At 40.4% G+C, this 14860-nt stretch overlaps 3 protein-coding genes across 10 annotated transcripts in view; 1 reads left to right on the top strand and 2 right to left on the bottom strand.

The window, feature by feature from the left end:
* Positions 1 to 4782, top strand: part of LOC135198620 (glycerol-3-phosphate acyltransferase 3-like) — a 20296-nt gene extending 15514 nt beyond the window's left edge. For all 8 annotated transcript variants that reach the window (XM_064226384.1, XM_064226376.1, XM_064226419.1 and 5 more), the window contains 5 exons: positions 1 to 82; positions 406 to 521; positions 1848 to 1956; positions 3085 to 3272; positions 4159 to 4782. The exon at positions 1 to 82 is cut by the window's left edge and continues 21 nt beyond it. In XM_064226384.1, the coding sequence (XP_064082454.1) occupies positions 1 to 82; positions 406 to 521; positions 1848 to 1956; positions 3085 to 3272; positions 4159 to 4345 (682 nt within the window). In that variant the 3' untranslated portion in view covers positions 4346 to 4782. The remainder of the gene's footprint in view (positions 83 to 405; positions 522 to 1847; positions 1957 to 3084; positions 3273 to 4158) is intronic.
* Positions 4783 to 9744: 4962 nt separating this feature from the next.
* On the bottom strand, positions 9745 to 10197 carry LOC135196019 (uncharacterized). Its single transcript, XM_064222504.1, has one exon. The coding sequence runs from the start codon at positions 10195 to 10197 to the stop codon at positions 9745 to 9747; it is 453 nt and encodes a 150-aa protein (XP_064078574.1).
* Positions 10198 to 10209: 12 nt separating this feature from the next.
* LOC135196006 (uncharacterized) lies at positions 10210 to 11738 on the bottom strand. Its single transcript, XM_064222497.1, has 3 exons — positions 11174 to 11738; positions 10640 to 11031; positions 10210 to 10548 (listed from the first exon to the last, which is right to left on the bottom strand). The coding sequence occupies exons 1-3, from the start codon at positions 11736 to 11738 to the stop codon at positions 10210 to 10212; spliced, it is 1296 nt and encodes a 431-aa protein (XP_064078567.1).
* Between the last annotated feature and the right edge of the window lie 3122 nt (positions 11739 to 14860).

Raw genomic sequence — 14860 nt, 5'->3', positions numbered from 1 at the left:
GCCAGCTCACGGCATTGCAGTAGCCAATCACACATCCCCAATTGATACAATGGTTTTGTCTACTGACCAGTGCTATGATATGGTAAGTGCTATATTACTCTTTGACTTTTGTAAGTGCCTTTGCTTCTCCTCCTCATACACATTATAGGTATATCCACCATAAACCCTTTCTCCATAGGGTAGGTGGCTCCAGAAAGTGTTAACCCTCTGATTATCAGCAAATCATTTCTTTTAGAGACAGAGAAAGATCGAAGTCTTTATTTTATTAGCAAACATACAGTGCTTCACATATCATCTAAAATAATGACATACAAATCTCTTATACATATGTTATGTTAGGTAGATGTGTGAACTGTTTTATTGATAAATCTAGTATTAAAAAATAATAAATTTTCTCCCTTGCAGGTAGGGCAAAAAACTAAAGGTATACTTGGAGTTTTCATGACAGCCCTGTCCAGATCATCCTCCCACATTTGGTTTGACAGGAAAGAAACCCGGGAGAGATCAAAGGTTGCTCAGATGTATGTTTATTATTATTTCTAACAAATAGTTTAACCAGAACACTGGAGGGAACTTTCCTACCACTCATAGGTTTTTCTGAGGATTATATTATTAATAAGTTTATTAGATCGTATCTAATATGTACGTATATTCCAACTCCTTAAAAACTGAATGATTGCATAAATGGGAAAAGTTGAGGATTCTAACCAAATGTCTATTTTATTTTATTGTTCTTTAGCATTCATGGATCGGATTGGCTCGGCTCATATGGCTTATTTATCCTATACCCATGAGCCCAGTGGTTATGACCAGTTTGTAGATGGGATAATAATAGTACAATGTGACATTTTCTTTGGGAAGATAACTTCACAGTCCAACAATTGGTTTTAATTTGTTATTATCAGATCCATTATTCCACAGTGCCTGCCATAGTATAGTAAGAAATCAGACAGGAACTGGCATATTTGATGTGGTCACAGTAATTTTAGGCATTTCGTTACGCTTATGTCCAAATAAAATATAATAATCTTAGTGTCTTGCTGAGCTTCTTTCAGAAGCCTCCCACCCATAGGAAGGTGCTAGGAGCCTTGGGACTCAGATATAAGAAATCATGAGACATAGAGGCAGTAGATCATATAGAGAATCAGAGACACTTCATAATCTACTGTTGGCCATTTTGTCTACTCATAAATGCCCAACCATTGGGCATTAAGCTGTAGAAACACTTAGCTGGCACTATTGATTAAAGCAGATGTGCAGCTCTGAGCCTCATCATCTATATATACAATAGTACTTTCACAGATTCACCCCTAAAACATTTACAGGCAGCCCTTGGTTAACAGTGGGGGTTCCGTTCCTGGCCGATGCTGCTAACTGAAAATCGGCAATAGCAGCTCTAAAAATCTGCTTAACTGCGCCGTTAACCAGAGATTGGCACTGCAGTTAACTAGAGATTGGCGCTGCTAACCAGGTATCAGCACTGCTAACCAGAGATTGGCACCGAAAATCCTGTTAACAGCATCGCTAGACAAGCGCCGTAAAACCGGATAGCCGTTAATTGGTGCTGCTGTTAACCGAGGGCTGCCTGTATTTATATGTTCATCAACTGCATACTTATAAAGTCTAGATGAGGTAAATCGTTTAAGTTACCAGAATACTAAAATGCCTACCTTATTACACCTAAGAAACAATTGTGTATTTTGAAAGTTAGAAATAACCAAAAGTGTGACAGATAATGGAGCTCAGCAGAGTTGTTACATAAAACCAGATAATGAATATCAAGTATAGATAGGAAATGAAGTAACAATCAGCGGCTGAAAAAAAATGATCTCATTCTTTCTCAACAGGTTGCAGAGTCACGCACAAGACACCACAAAGCCTCCCATACTAATTTTCCCTGAGGGTATCTGTGTGAACAATACAGCTGTGCTGCAGTTCAAGAAAGGAGCATTTGAGGTACCAGTATATTTTGTATGGCAACAGGTGTTATGTCACCTTGGCACTTGCATACAAATGATATGCCACATAAAGTGAAAAATTCAAGTCTCAATATAAGAGCACAGTATGTAATCTATGTAAAGCTCTAGAAATGACAAATATTCTTCATGCTTATCCTTCTTAGTTATTCCAACTTTTAGGCTTGGCAGACAGTATCATGCCTGTAGTTTTTAGTAGCAGTTCCTCGTTAGACAAGTGGGTTACATGCTCACCTATCAATTCGGTAGCCCGAAGTTTGATTCTCCACTCTGCCAGCGTGGAACCAGCAGAATGTATTTCTAGTGATTAGAAATTCATTTCTCGATATAATGTGGTTCGGATCCCACAATAAGCTGTAGGTCCTGTTGCTAAGTAACCAATTGGTTCCTACCCATGTAAGAAATATCTAATAATTTGGACCAGCCCTAGGAGAGCTGTTAATCAGCTCAGTGATCTAGTTAAACTAAGATATTATACTTATTGTGTGTGTAGTTTTTAGTATTTTGCTTTATTACTGATGACCATTTCTCAAATTTTAACTTGACAATTAGAGTTCTAATGGTTAAGGAATATCAAAATGACCTTATTCATTTGGTCTATAGCACTGAATGTGACTATAGTAGGTTCACTCAAGGTAGATTCTTGGGTGAGCCCTATGCCTGCAAGATGTTTGTTTGGCGGCCGCTGATTGGCTGGGAGCTGCCTACCTCCTGGTACCAGCCAATCAGCGGCCGCCAAACAAATGTCTTGTAAGCACAGGGCTCATCCAAGAATCTACCTTAAGTGAACCAGTTATAGCAACTTCGTGCCAAAAAATAGGCATATGTTCTAGAAAGTTGTAAATTTTTTAGGAGTTTTTTTTGCAAAGTCATGATGAGGCCTTGTAAAAGTTTTTCAGCCTAGGGGATAACTTCATGAATGGCTACTAAAGCTGGTGCTGAACCAGATTTTAGCAACAAAGCTTGCAAACTTCATAGCCATGAGGATCCACCACTATTAATTAATAGATACCCTTTACCTGATCTAGCCAACCTAAATTTGCTGGAACTCTGAGAAAAATTGTGGACAAATTTCCAGTGTAGAAATTTCTATCATTTTCAACTCCAGATTGACAGTGTAATCTACCCAATAGCCATTCGCTTTGACCGAAGGTATGGTGACGCATTTTGGCAAGAAGATAATTTTGGTGGGCACATCTTCAATATGATGACATCATGGGCTATTGTTTGTGATGTCTGGTATCTACCACCCATGCGTAGAGCAGAAAATGAGAGTGCTGCAGCATTTGCAAATAGGTAAAATACTCTGATTCATTTTAGCTGTAATTCTCTGGTATTTCCATTAATTGTACCTCATCCATTATTTGCAAGATTAATAACTCAAATTAAATATATAGAATTATGAACTATATTGAAATTTAGTACAGTACTTGCAATAACCTCCCTAAATTCAATAACAAAGTCTATGGATACTGCCTATATACTATACATACTTGTGTTGTTCTCAAATGCTCAAACTGTGTTTAGCTCTTCTCTTTTATTCTTTAATTAATTATAAAAATTAATTACATACGTGTAATCAGAGAAGTGTGGTCTTAAAACATGGTCTATATGTAGTTTTCTTTGTTCCATTACATTAACCACAACTGGAAAGTAAGTGGTTTAAACTACAGACTAAATGTAAGGGAGGAGAAGATATTTGTTTATATTTGCTTGGTGTATGTGACAGGAAGGTAAAGATCTAAAATTTTAGCCTGGTCTCAAGTCTAGGTCTGCATACATTCAGTATTTCATTTAATACTCAACTCATTGAATGCCTGCCATCTTGTGTGCGACACTTGGTTTTTTTTTTATTATACTTTGACAAATGTCCTAATTTTTTACTTCTTCCTCTTGTGCATTATATGATTGTCTTTATATTTCCTCTACAACTATGTTTAAACGAAATAGTTAAGAGAAGAAGTCTAAGTAAGGATTGAAATTAAAAGCAGAGGTCTTAGTAAGGATTGAAATTAAAAGTAGACCTTAAACCAGAAATACCTGATTGTTAAACCCTCTATATATATATATATATATATTATATATATATATATATATATATATATTCAGATAAAAACTTCAAATCAGTTTAAGAGCCTTACAGTATTTACAGCCATTCATATTCCGCTTTTCTTATCACCAGAGTCAGAGCCCTCATTGCTCATCGTGGTGGGTTTGTTGAGTTGGCCTGGGATGGATCTATCAAACTGGCCCAAGGGTCCATAGATGGATGGAAAGAGAAGCAACAGCAACTAAGGCAACGGCAACAGATTCAATATGCAAGAAATCTAAGCCAAAGTGATGATGAAAGTGTAATTAAAGCAGCATAATAAGAGCGTATGTTATATTTCTTTTCATTCAGTGTTTTATAGAATTTGTGTAAATTGTTAGTCTAAATGTAATTATATGAACTGTGTTCTCTATTCAAATATTTGTCTTGTATCTTATTTATGAATTTTGTTGCTTTATAATCCTTACATAGAAATCCAAATCAGGTGATGCTCTGGCTTTATAATCCTTACTTAGAAATCCAGATCAGATGATAATTATCAGAATAGGACAAGGCAATGTCCTTTACATATGAAATATATTTTGAATGGTAAATCTGTTATCTTTTCTATGCACCCAAAAATTACCACTATCTGATGTAGGAAACACTTTTGTATCTGGTCCTAATGTAATTGATGTTTCATTATATACAGTACGTACTTTATAATTAATGAAAACTTATTCCGACAATAATAAATAATTGTATTGTAGAAGATTCTCCCAGCCTTTTTCTTACATATTTATTTTTTTCAAATGAATTTCATCTCTTATTGTGATAGCTGCATTCCCCTTGACATGAAAACTAGAAAATTAAAATCATTTAGTCTGAACCATCTATTGATCCAACCCTTTTGGGTGAATCACTGGTTCAAGAATCTGTTGTTTTCCATTTAGTGTTTTCTCTGCCATTGGTGTTTGAGGACATATGTGACTTGTTTGTAAGAAATTTGTTTCACTCAGTGGGAAACTTGAAGGAATATACTCTACAAAATTACGAGGGTAATTCCTTCCACTGAGTGTTCTCTAGTAATATAGTAAATTGTATAAAACGGGCTGTTAAGCACACAATTCTTCCGTGCGCCTAACGTGTTTTCAGACGTGTGTCAGAAATTCCAAAGGATTAATAATTGCTTTGTAAGTTTAAGTAGGCTAGTTAAATTCGGGTAAGAATAATTTAGGTAAATGCAATTAATCTAATAAGGACTATGAATAAATTAAACCAAGTTCCCAGGGCAGTTCAGTTTGGTCCCAGAATTCAATTAAGTTTTGACCCGGTTAAAGTAAAATTAAAGTAAACTAATCCCAAATAGTAATGCTAAGTAAACAGACAGACCTAATTTTGACTAACTTTTCTACTACGCTATAAGCCCCTGTAAAATTGTTCAATCTGAGTCTATGCCTACTTAATTCTCACAAACTCCAATATTACAATAGCCTAACTATGTAAAAGGGTTCAAAATTTAGTTAAGGTAAAGAAAACAGTGTATTACGTCTTAATTAAGTAAGTTAAGTTAAATATGTAAGTTAAACGTTAAAAGACGCAACCGCTTCCTAATGAACGACCGTTGGCACAAATCAGCCGTCCAAATATGGCGGCTTAGCCTTTGTGGAAAATTGGTATGTTAACCTACCTTTAAGTTAACCCAGTTTGGATGCACACCTCTTAACTCACTCTTAACTAAAAAACAAATCCTATATATTTAATCAGCAAACCCAGCGACCTCTAATTACATTCGTGGAAATAAATTGGTAGGTTGACAAGAAATGTTATTTTACTTAAAGAATTTCCCGACGACAGATCAGTGTGAATAGCCGTTTTAAGTTTTGGTTGCAGATAAGGATTCTGATAGGATATGGGTTAAGATAGGTACAAACAGGAAAGGAGATCATACAAACCAATTATCTTGAGGGTTATTAATTTCTAAAACCATACAATACGTAAATTAAACTCGAGACGAAGTTCACGAAACAAGTTCGTCTGTCTCCGTTGCTGTCTGTTTGAATAAGGCCCCAAAAACCCGCGCTCGACCTCTTGCTACCCCCCGAAAAAGCCTATGTCAGGTCAATGGTTCTTATCAATCCCTAAATCAATTAAATAATTTCTTAACTAATTTGAAGGGACAGTTAAATCTATTTATTAAATCTATCTATCAAATATTTTAGATGCTAAGTAAAATTAATCGGATTATTTAAAATATAATACATATTATAATTTCTGCAGAGCTTATACTAAAGAAAATGGGGGTACTAAATCATTTTTGTATCATAAAAATGTATTTGACATGAAAATAACATCAAAATACACTAATTAGTGACTATTTATCGTCGGAAAATCCCGTCGAATAGGCGAATTCACCACAAATAATGGTTAGATATGGTCCAGATAAAAATCTGCGAATCCGGAGAACGCGAATACGGTGGGCCCACTGTTATAGCTATTTTGTAGCTCTTAGCAGTGACTTCATTAAAGGTTAGAAAATGTATACGTACAAATATATTTACAACATACTCCCAGGGGGAGATAACACAAAACACACAGTTTTGGGTTAGGTTAAACAGCCTCATCATTAATCAACTGCTGTAAGAATCGCCTCGAGTTGGTGGTGGCTCTTCTCTTCGGTCTCACTTCTTCTGCTTGATAATCTTCAGAATTTTGACTCTCCTAAATTGTGCTCTGCAGCATCTACAGTATACACATCCTCTGGCTTAGAGACCTCCAGCGGGTAAAGTTTGTCAACTGACCTAGTTGTCTTTCCATTGCCAGTCTGTAACTTCACAACTCTGACCAGTCCATCAGAGCTGGGCATCAGCTGAATGACCCTTGCCAATTTCCACATGCAACGAGGAGTGTCATTATGTACTAACACCACATCTCCTACTTTTAAACTTAGTTTGGAACGGTTGGGTTGGATCCCCGTTGAAATAGTGTCTATCTCTTAGGGACTGCAAGTATTCCTTCTCCGACTGTTCTTGGAATGCATGTATTACCTGAGATACAAACTTGAATCTCTCATTACATTGTTCGTGTCAAGCTCAAAACCTGGGTCATTCAGGTAGTCCCGGTCTATGGTAGTGGGTAACGAGTTTAACCGGTAGCCATACAACAGGTGAGAAGGGGTAAGGGCATCGACGGTATCTGGAGATGTAGCATCCACATATGTAAGAGGTCTATTGTTAATACGATGCTCTATCTCAGTGACAATGGTATGCAGTTCGTCAGAATTAATCCTCTTCTTAAATATAGCTTTCTTTAGTGCTGATTTGACACTGCCAACCATTCTCTCATAGAAGCCTCCTTGATGGGGTGCCCTAGGTGTGATGAATGTCCATTTACAATTTTCCCTAGTCAGTGTGGACTGTACGTCAGTGTCATCATACAAAGACTGAATCAAGGAAGAGCCAGTTTTGAAGTTAGTGGCGTTGTCAGAAATCATTCAACGAGGGCAAGATCTTCGTGCAGTGAATCGCCTGAAGGAATTGGGAAAAGCAGTGCTGGTTGTCTTTTACCACTTCCAGGTGACAAGCTCGTGTTGAGGTACAAGTGAACACGACTATGTAAACCTTGTCCATTTCTTTAGTGGCTGGATTGCAGATAAGAATTTGTCCAGTCAAATCTACTCCGGTCACCTCAAACGACCGGAGATTGTTCACTCTGGAAGCTGGTAGAGGTGGCGGAGGAGGCCTGCGCAAGGCAGGTCCTTCCAGACGGTTACATATGTGACACTTTGTTTTCATCTTCTTGACACACTGTCTCAGTCTTGGTATCCAGTATTCTTCTCTCACCTTGCAAATTGTGTCTTGAACGCCGCATGAAGAACATTTTCATGTCCTTGAATGACTATAAGTCCAGTCAAAGGAGAATTTGGAGGTAAAAGCAGAGGAAATTTACTGCTATATGGAAGGCGGTCCGTATTTTGTTAGCCTACCCAGTGCATCGGCAAAAAGTCCCCATTCTCATCCAGGCAACGAAGCCTAGGCATTTAACTCTGGTTGGAATTTTGTGGGAATTCTTGTTAAGGTATGATAACTCCTCTGGGAAATACTGACTGTGTGAAGCCAATAAGAATTCGTAATGCTTCTGAGTTCTGTACTTCGACATTTTCAGAGTTTACAGGTCCTGAGTTCTTAGTTTTACGATTCCCAATGGTACGTTTAAGGAGCCTAGTGAACTTAATTACTAACTTAGTGACATTTATAAGTTTAGGAAGGGAAGCGAACCTACGGATCTCTATGGGACAAGTAGTTTCTTCACTGACAACTGTAGTTAAAACTTCTTCAGGTGTTTCAGGTGGGTAGCATGTAGATACTTCTGTCTGCTCTGGCCACATCTCTGGGTTCGGGAGCCAACTTGGGCCATGGAACCAAATTTGACTTTTCTTAAATTGCCGCATGGAAATTCTTCTAGAGACAAGATCTGCTGGGTTTTCTTTACCCGCTACATAGAGGTACCTCACTTCAGTGACCTGACTTATCTCATTCACCCTGTTGCGGGACTGTGACGTTTTCTTTTTTAGATTTGTTGTTCTGAATCCCGTGTAGGGCAACTTTACTGTCAGACCATATGACAGTGTCAGTAATCTTGACACCATCGGTAGTGAAAACGGTTCTGAGATAGCCAGCTATTCTGACTGCACTATAGTTGGCAGTCAGCTCAAGTTGTGGTATGCTCTTCTTTTTGAGAGGGGCAACTCTTGCTGTAGAGGAAACCAGGTTTACACCTTCGTGTTGGTCCATCAAATAGGCTGCAGCCCCATAGGCCTTTTCACTAGCATCACAGAATACGTGAAGAGAGTAGTTAGTCCCTCTGTTGGCTGTAAAGCGTGGGAATTCCTGGTATGATAAGTTCTCAAGGTCTTTCTTGATCTTCGACCCCTCTTCTTGAAGTTTCCAGACCTTTTGCATAAGAACTTTGGCTCGTACAATTATGGGAGCAAACAATCCTAGAGGGTCAAATACTTTTGAAAGGTTGCTCAAAAGTAGCCGTGTGGTAAGCGGAGCTTCCTTAAAGGTAGGGGGTTTTATGCTTAAGTGGTCAGTCTTGTAGTTCCAATGAAGTCCTAGAACTTTGACAAGATCTGAGCCTTCTGTTGTTCCATCACCTTCTTGTGTTACCATTTTGTTTAAGGTTGGATCATTACTGATCCATTCTCTTAAAGGCATTCCGGCATCAGACAGAACTTCCTTTGCAACCTTGTAAAGGCTGTAGAGGCTGACTGTTGTAGGTAATGAACCAATTAAGTTGTCCACATAAAATTTGGTCATGAGGAAACTAACTTCAGGTGAAGTGGGGTAGGTTTCAAAGTGATATTGCAAGTTCGACTGGAGTAGAAAAGGCGAGCAGGTGGTTCCAAAGAGAACTGATCTAAACCTATAGGCTTGAAGGTCCTTTTCATTGTTAGGATCTTTTAGCCAGATGAAACATGTGTATAATCACGATCTCTAGGTTGGAGACCTACCCGTAAGAAGGCTTTGCTGATGTCTGCCGATACGGCAAATGGGTCGAGACGGAATTTCAACAACAAGTCGGTTGGATGACTAGTCAAGGATGGGCCAGAGTATAAGCAATCATTCAGACTAGGGGCCTGCTTGTCCATCCGGGCACTTGCATCAAACACAATACGAATGGGCATCGTAGTTGAATCTTTAATCACAGGTAAATGGGGTGAATAATGGACATTTGTCAACTTGTGGTCTTCTTCTGGCACTGTTCAATGAAGCCGAGAGACGGTTGTTCTTTGATGATCTGGTCATAAATTTCCAGATATTTATTAGTTTGTTTCAGCTTGTGAATAGTACTGTTCAGTCTTTTCCTCGAGAGTGCTAAGTGGGTAGGAAGTTGTTTCTTATCGACTTTCCAGGGGGGAGATACCTCATATCGTCCTTCAACCATATTGATGGAATTCTTGAATTCTTCCAGTACAAATTTATCCTCAGGTGACATATCTTGATCAACAATTCCGACTAATTCTAGGGTCCAAAGCTGTTGGATGGGGTCTTCAGCAAATTTCCTATCAGACATCTCAAGTGGGGTAGGTTTCAAAGTGATATTGCAAGTTCGACTGGAGTAGAAAAGGCGAGCAGGTGGTTCCAAAGAGAACTGATCTAAACCTATAGGCTTGAAGGTCCTTTTCATTGTTAGGATCTTTTAGCCAGATGAAACATGTGTATAATCACGATCTCTAGGTTGGAGACCTACCCGTAAGAAGGCTTTGCTGATGTCTGCCGATACGGCAAATGGGTCGAGACGGAATTTCAACAACAAGTCGGTTGGATGACTAGTCAAGGATGGGCCAGAGTATAAGCAATCATTCAGACTAGGGGCCTGCTTGTCCATCCGGGCACTTGCATCAAACACAATACGAATGGGCATCGTAGTTGAATCTTTAATCACAGGTAAATGGGGTGAATAATGGACATTTGTCAACTTGTGGTCTTCTTCTGGCACTGTTTCAATGAAGCCGAGAGACGGTTGTTCTTTGATGATCTGGTCATAAATTTCCAGATATTTATTAGTTTGTTTCAGCTTGTGAATAGTACTGTTCAGTCTTTTCCTCGACTTTCCAGGGGGGAGATACCTCATATCGTCCTTCAACCATATTGATGGAATTCTTGAATTCTTCCAGTACAAATTTATCCTCAGGTGACATATCTTGATCAACAATTCCGACTAATTCTAGGGTCCAAAGCTGTTGGATGGGGTCTTCAGCAAATTTCCTATCAGACATCTCAAGTGGTATCTCTAGAGCAGCTTTGGAAGGCTCATCAACTGCTAGTCTCATTACAGTTACAGAATGAGTACTGATAGGGGTGTCATTACTAGGCAGTTTACCAGCGACCAGATATCCTAAGGAGGACTCAATCAGGTTCACTCCATTTGCTTGTGGAGAATGGATAAAGTCAAAGTAGTGATCTATGCCAACAAGCAGTTTCACCTGGTCAATCTGACTACTTGACAAGTTAGGATCAGCTAGGGTGACATTCTAACTCTTCAGTTCAGAGACTATCTTACAGAGTCCACGAGGCCTAGCGCTGAGGTAGTTTAGATACAACAATAGCCTTTAAAGTTACAAGGCTGTCATCGTTTACCCTGACAGGTACAGTGACCCTACTATATTCTCTAGGTTCTTTGGTATCCCAGAACCCACTGATGCTCAGTTGGACAGGATTGTCTCGTTCAAGTTTACACTCTTCCACTGCCTCTTGTGTGATGAAGGTGCGTTGCGCCCCAGAGTCAAACAGTGATCTAAGTTCCTTGGTGTTGCCTGAGGGCGGACACATCACTTTCATTAAGGCAGTAGGGAGAATTCCACTTGTTTGTGACTTTAAGACTTTGTCACTGTCATTGTCTCCACAATAGTTCACAGCAGAGACTTCAGTTGAGGAATCAGGGCACAATGCTGAATGGTGCAGTCCAGTTTTACATGACAGACATTTGTGGAACTTTACAAGACAATCTGTTGTCTTATGGTTAGGCGACGTGCATTTCACGCAACGATTTTGTGCGGTAAGTCTTGAAATGCGTTCTTGCGTGGTCTTGTAATTGTCACACTGGTAGGCTTTATGTTCTGGTCTATCACAGAATACACAACTTTGAGTTCTAGCTGTCTTATTAGGCTGACCCAGAGTGACAGAAATACTCAGATTCGTAACATGACAATTTGTCGAAAATTGCATTTTTCCTAACTATACAAACCTGAGGTCCTTTAACAATAGGAAGGTAACTAGCGGCAGCTGGGACGGTCGTAAGCTTCGAACAAGGAGAACGGTATTAAGTGTTTTGTCCGATCGTGCGGCTCGCGCGCGCCGAGAGGTGAAGAATCACTTTTGCTTTAGGCCCATGCAAAAAGTTGCAGAGTGAGGGGTGGCATGAGGTGGGACTATATGTAAAGGACCTCAGGTTTGTATAGTTAGGAAAAATGCAATTTTCGACAAATTGTCATTTGTTCCGATACGTAATACAAACCCTCGGTCCTTTAACAATAGGAAGACTCACTTCTTGGTGGGAGGAATCTGAGTCTTTTTGGTGAACAGACTGGTGTTCGTCCAACCCTGGAGTGCCTCCCTGGTCGTAAGAGCAAGGGAGGGATCCAAACCTCTGTCCGATTGATCGGGGTGTGCACCGCAGATCAATGGTCAGACCTCTGGGCCAAGTACTAAGAGAGAGGCAAGCGTATCTCTTCGTACCAGCAAGCAAGAACTTGTTCCTGTTTGCAAGAGACAATCATAAAATGATGGGTTTGTCTCAATTTGGCATCCACTTCCTCCCCCTTGTTGGAGGAAGTGGTGGATATTTACTCCTATCCCTACTGAAAGGGATAGGATGGTGCTCTATTGAGTAGCTCACCTGCATCTCGTCCCTTACCCAGCAGGGTGACGACCGTGTCCCTCTACCCAAAGGTAGAGGGAAGAAAAAGATGGGAAGAGGAGCCAGTCACACTCTCATTCCTCATCCATTCTTACGGTCACACCAGGACTCGATGCTGTTCAGCCTGCGAGGGTCTGGGTTAACTACACAACGTGTTGAGCAACCACCACGTTCCCAAGGAAAAAGATCCAAGGAACTGTGGGCAATATCCTGAAGGTAGAAGGAGGTGCATGCGGTCCGGTTGGACCAGGCGCCTGCCTTCATTACCTGCGCCACGGAGAAGTTCTTGCGGAACGCGAGAGAATGATGAAGAGGCGTCCACACTCATCCTGGGTGGTCGAGTTTCTTCAGACAGCTCCGTCGCACCTTCACAGGACAAAGCAGCATAGCCTTCGTATCGGAGGCGGTGACGTCCATTAGGGAGGGTATTGTGAAGGACTCGAACCAATCGTCAGTTACCGAAGGGTTCTGAGTCTTCGCTACGAAGATCGGTACGAAATCGAGCGTCACAAATCCCCATCCCTTTGTGCTTGACTTCTCAAGAGAAGTCATGCAGTTACCTAAGACGAAAAGAAGGGAATAGTCGTATGACCTATCCCTCTTCTCGACTTTGGTTATGTACAGTACTCATACTGACAAGCTATTAAGACGAAGTAATGATTGCTCTGGAACAACCGAACTAAGTCCACAGCATAGTTCGTAACTGACTCGGACGCTCTGACAGCTGCCGACTGACTGGTTCGGAATCAGTAGAGGCAAGTTGTCCAAGCATCCGGGTAAGTCACGTGACCTTCGCCCTTTAAAGAGTTATGCTGAGAGACCAAACAAATAAAATATTGTTAGTCACCGATGCCGGACGGCGCGGCGATGATTCTCTTAATGCATAAGCTCAAAAGGCGAAAAGTCAATTGCCTTCAAAAGACCGAGGTCCCTGATGGCAAGAAATCTCATAGACGTTGAATCTCAGCTTAAGGAGAAACAACACTATGTGACGTTGAAGACGAAGGTAGGCAATGAATGCAACCTACGTCTTCCAGCTGAATCGAGAGAAGGAATCTCAAGATTCTAAACCTGTGCTTACAAATGACTGAAAACGCTAACCGCCATTTCATTGCTGTCCGTTGTGCAATGAAAGCGGGGCGTCTTCAGTAATGAAACACAGGGGAGAGCCGCTTGAAGAACTGCTTCTCATGGGCTGAACGTTTGGAAGTAGAGCTGGCAGGTGTGGGAGTAGGCGATGTCTTTCAATACATCTGCTAATCCGGGGTGAACAATGAACAATTGTACACCTCCGAATACCAGATATTTTGAGGACAAACTCAGATTCCGCAAAAAATCATTCGCATTATCGGGATACGATGCAGCAAGAGACTATTACAGAATTCTGTTACCGTGCGGTAAACAGAAAGATGAGAGTCGAATAGATATCTCTGTTTTAAAATTCTCGCAATACCGAAGACGATGAATACTAGCGTTTCTCAGCAGTAGATGGTCATTCATGTATGCGAGAATCCCCGTTAATCAGAGACTTAAGTCCGTGATTGTTGGGCAGAGATACGGTTGTTATTCAATCAAAGCAGGTGAGAAAGACATAAACAACCGTCTATCTCAAAGCGGCAGCTGATACTGAAATGCCTCGGGCAATTCAATACGCAGTAGCTGTCGCTGACTCGTCATCCTGAGTTGCCAAGTAATCCTTTCCACGAAGGAATGCGTTCGGCTAGAACCACCGAGCATAAAAAGATATGCTCGAGCAATTATATTTAAGCGAAACGAATTTCGGTAAATATAAAAGCTAAAATGGTGTTGTTGTGACAACACCATAAGTATATAAAATTGAAACTGGAAACTCCTGGGAGGTTGCAGCAACCCGGGTTTGCAGTTCAATTAGAATACTTTTCGTCTAAGTCGCAATCCGTAGAATAACCAGGATATGCGCCTACCCCTCGGACCATTCAACTGCTTGAGCAGAATCATGTCGCGAGGTTAATATACGTAGTATATTTGTAGGATTCTGAACAACGATCTCCATCCTAAATTCTTTCCTTCAAGAAAACAAAATAAGGATTGGAGATCGACCACCTTCGTTCTCTATTAAAGAGAGTGAAGGAGAAGTCTTCCTCGAAGGAAAGCTTCAATGGTGAACATGAATACTAAGACGATAGTTCCAGCCAAACTGGATATCCCGTCCGTTCTTCTCTATTCCAGGTTGGTCGCCTACTGTGAGATAGTCTTCTTTCAGCAGCAGTCTTCTTCCTAATGCTAGAAATTCCAGGAATTCGAGCATAGGCGAGGTTCCCGATTATCGTGTAACATATCGGGGATTCTCGTCTCGCTCACTTTGGACCGTGGTCTCGCCTAAGTGTTTGGAGATCGTAAGAAACTCTAAACACTCTGAATGCGCTAGAAATTCCGTAGAATTCTAAGCAGT

The sequence above is a fragment of the Macrobrachium nipponense genome, chromosome 23 (assembly GCF_015104395.2).
Source record: "Macrobrachium nipponense isolate FS-2020 chromosome 23, ASM1510439v2, whole genome shotgun sequence".
NCBI lineage: Eukaryota > Metazoa > Arthropoda > Malacostraca > Decapoda > Palaemonidae > Macrobrachium > Macrobrachium nipponense.
Note: the sequence above shows the minus strand (reverse complement) of the source record. Positions and strands in the feature narration are given on the sequence as shown.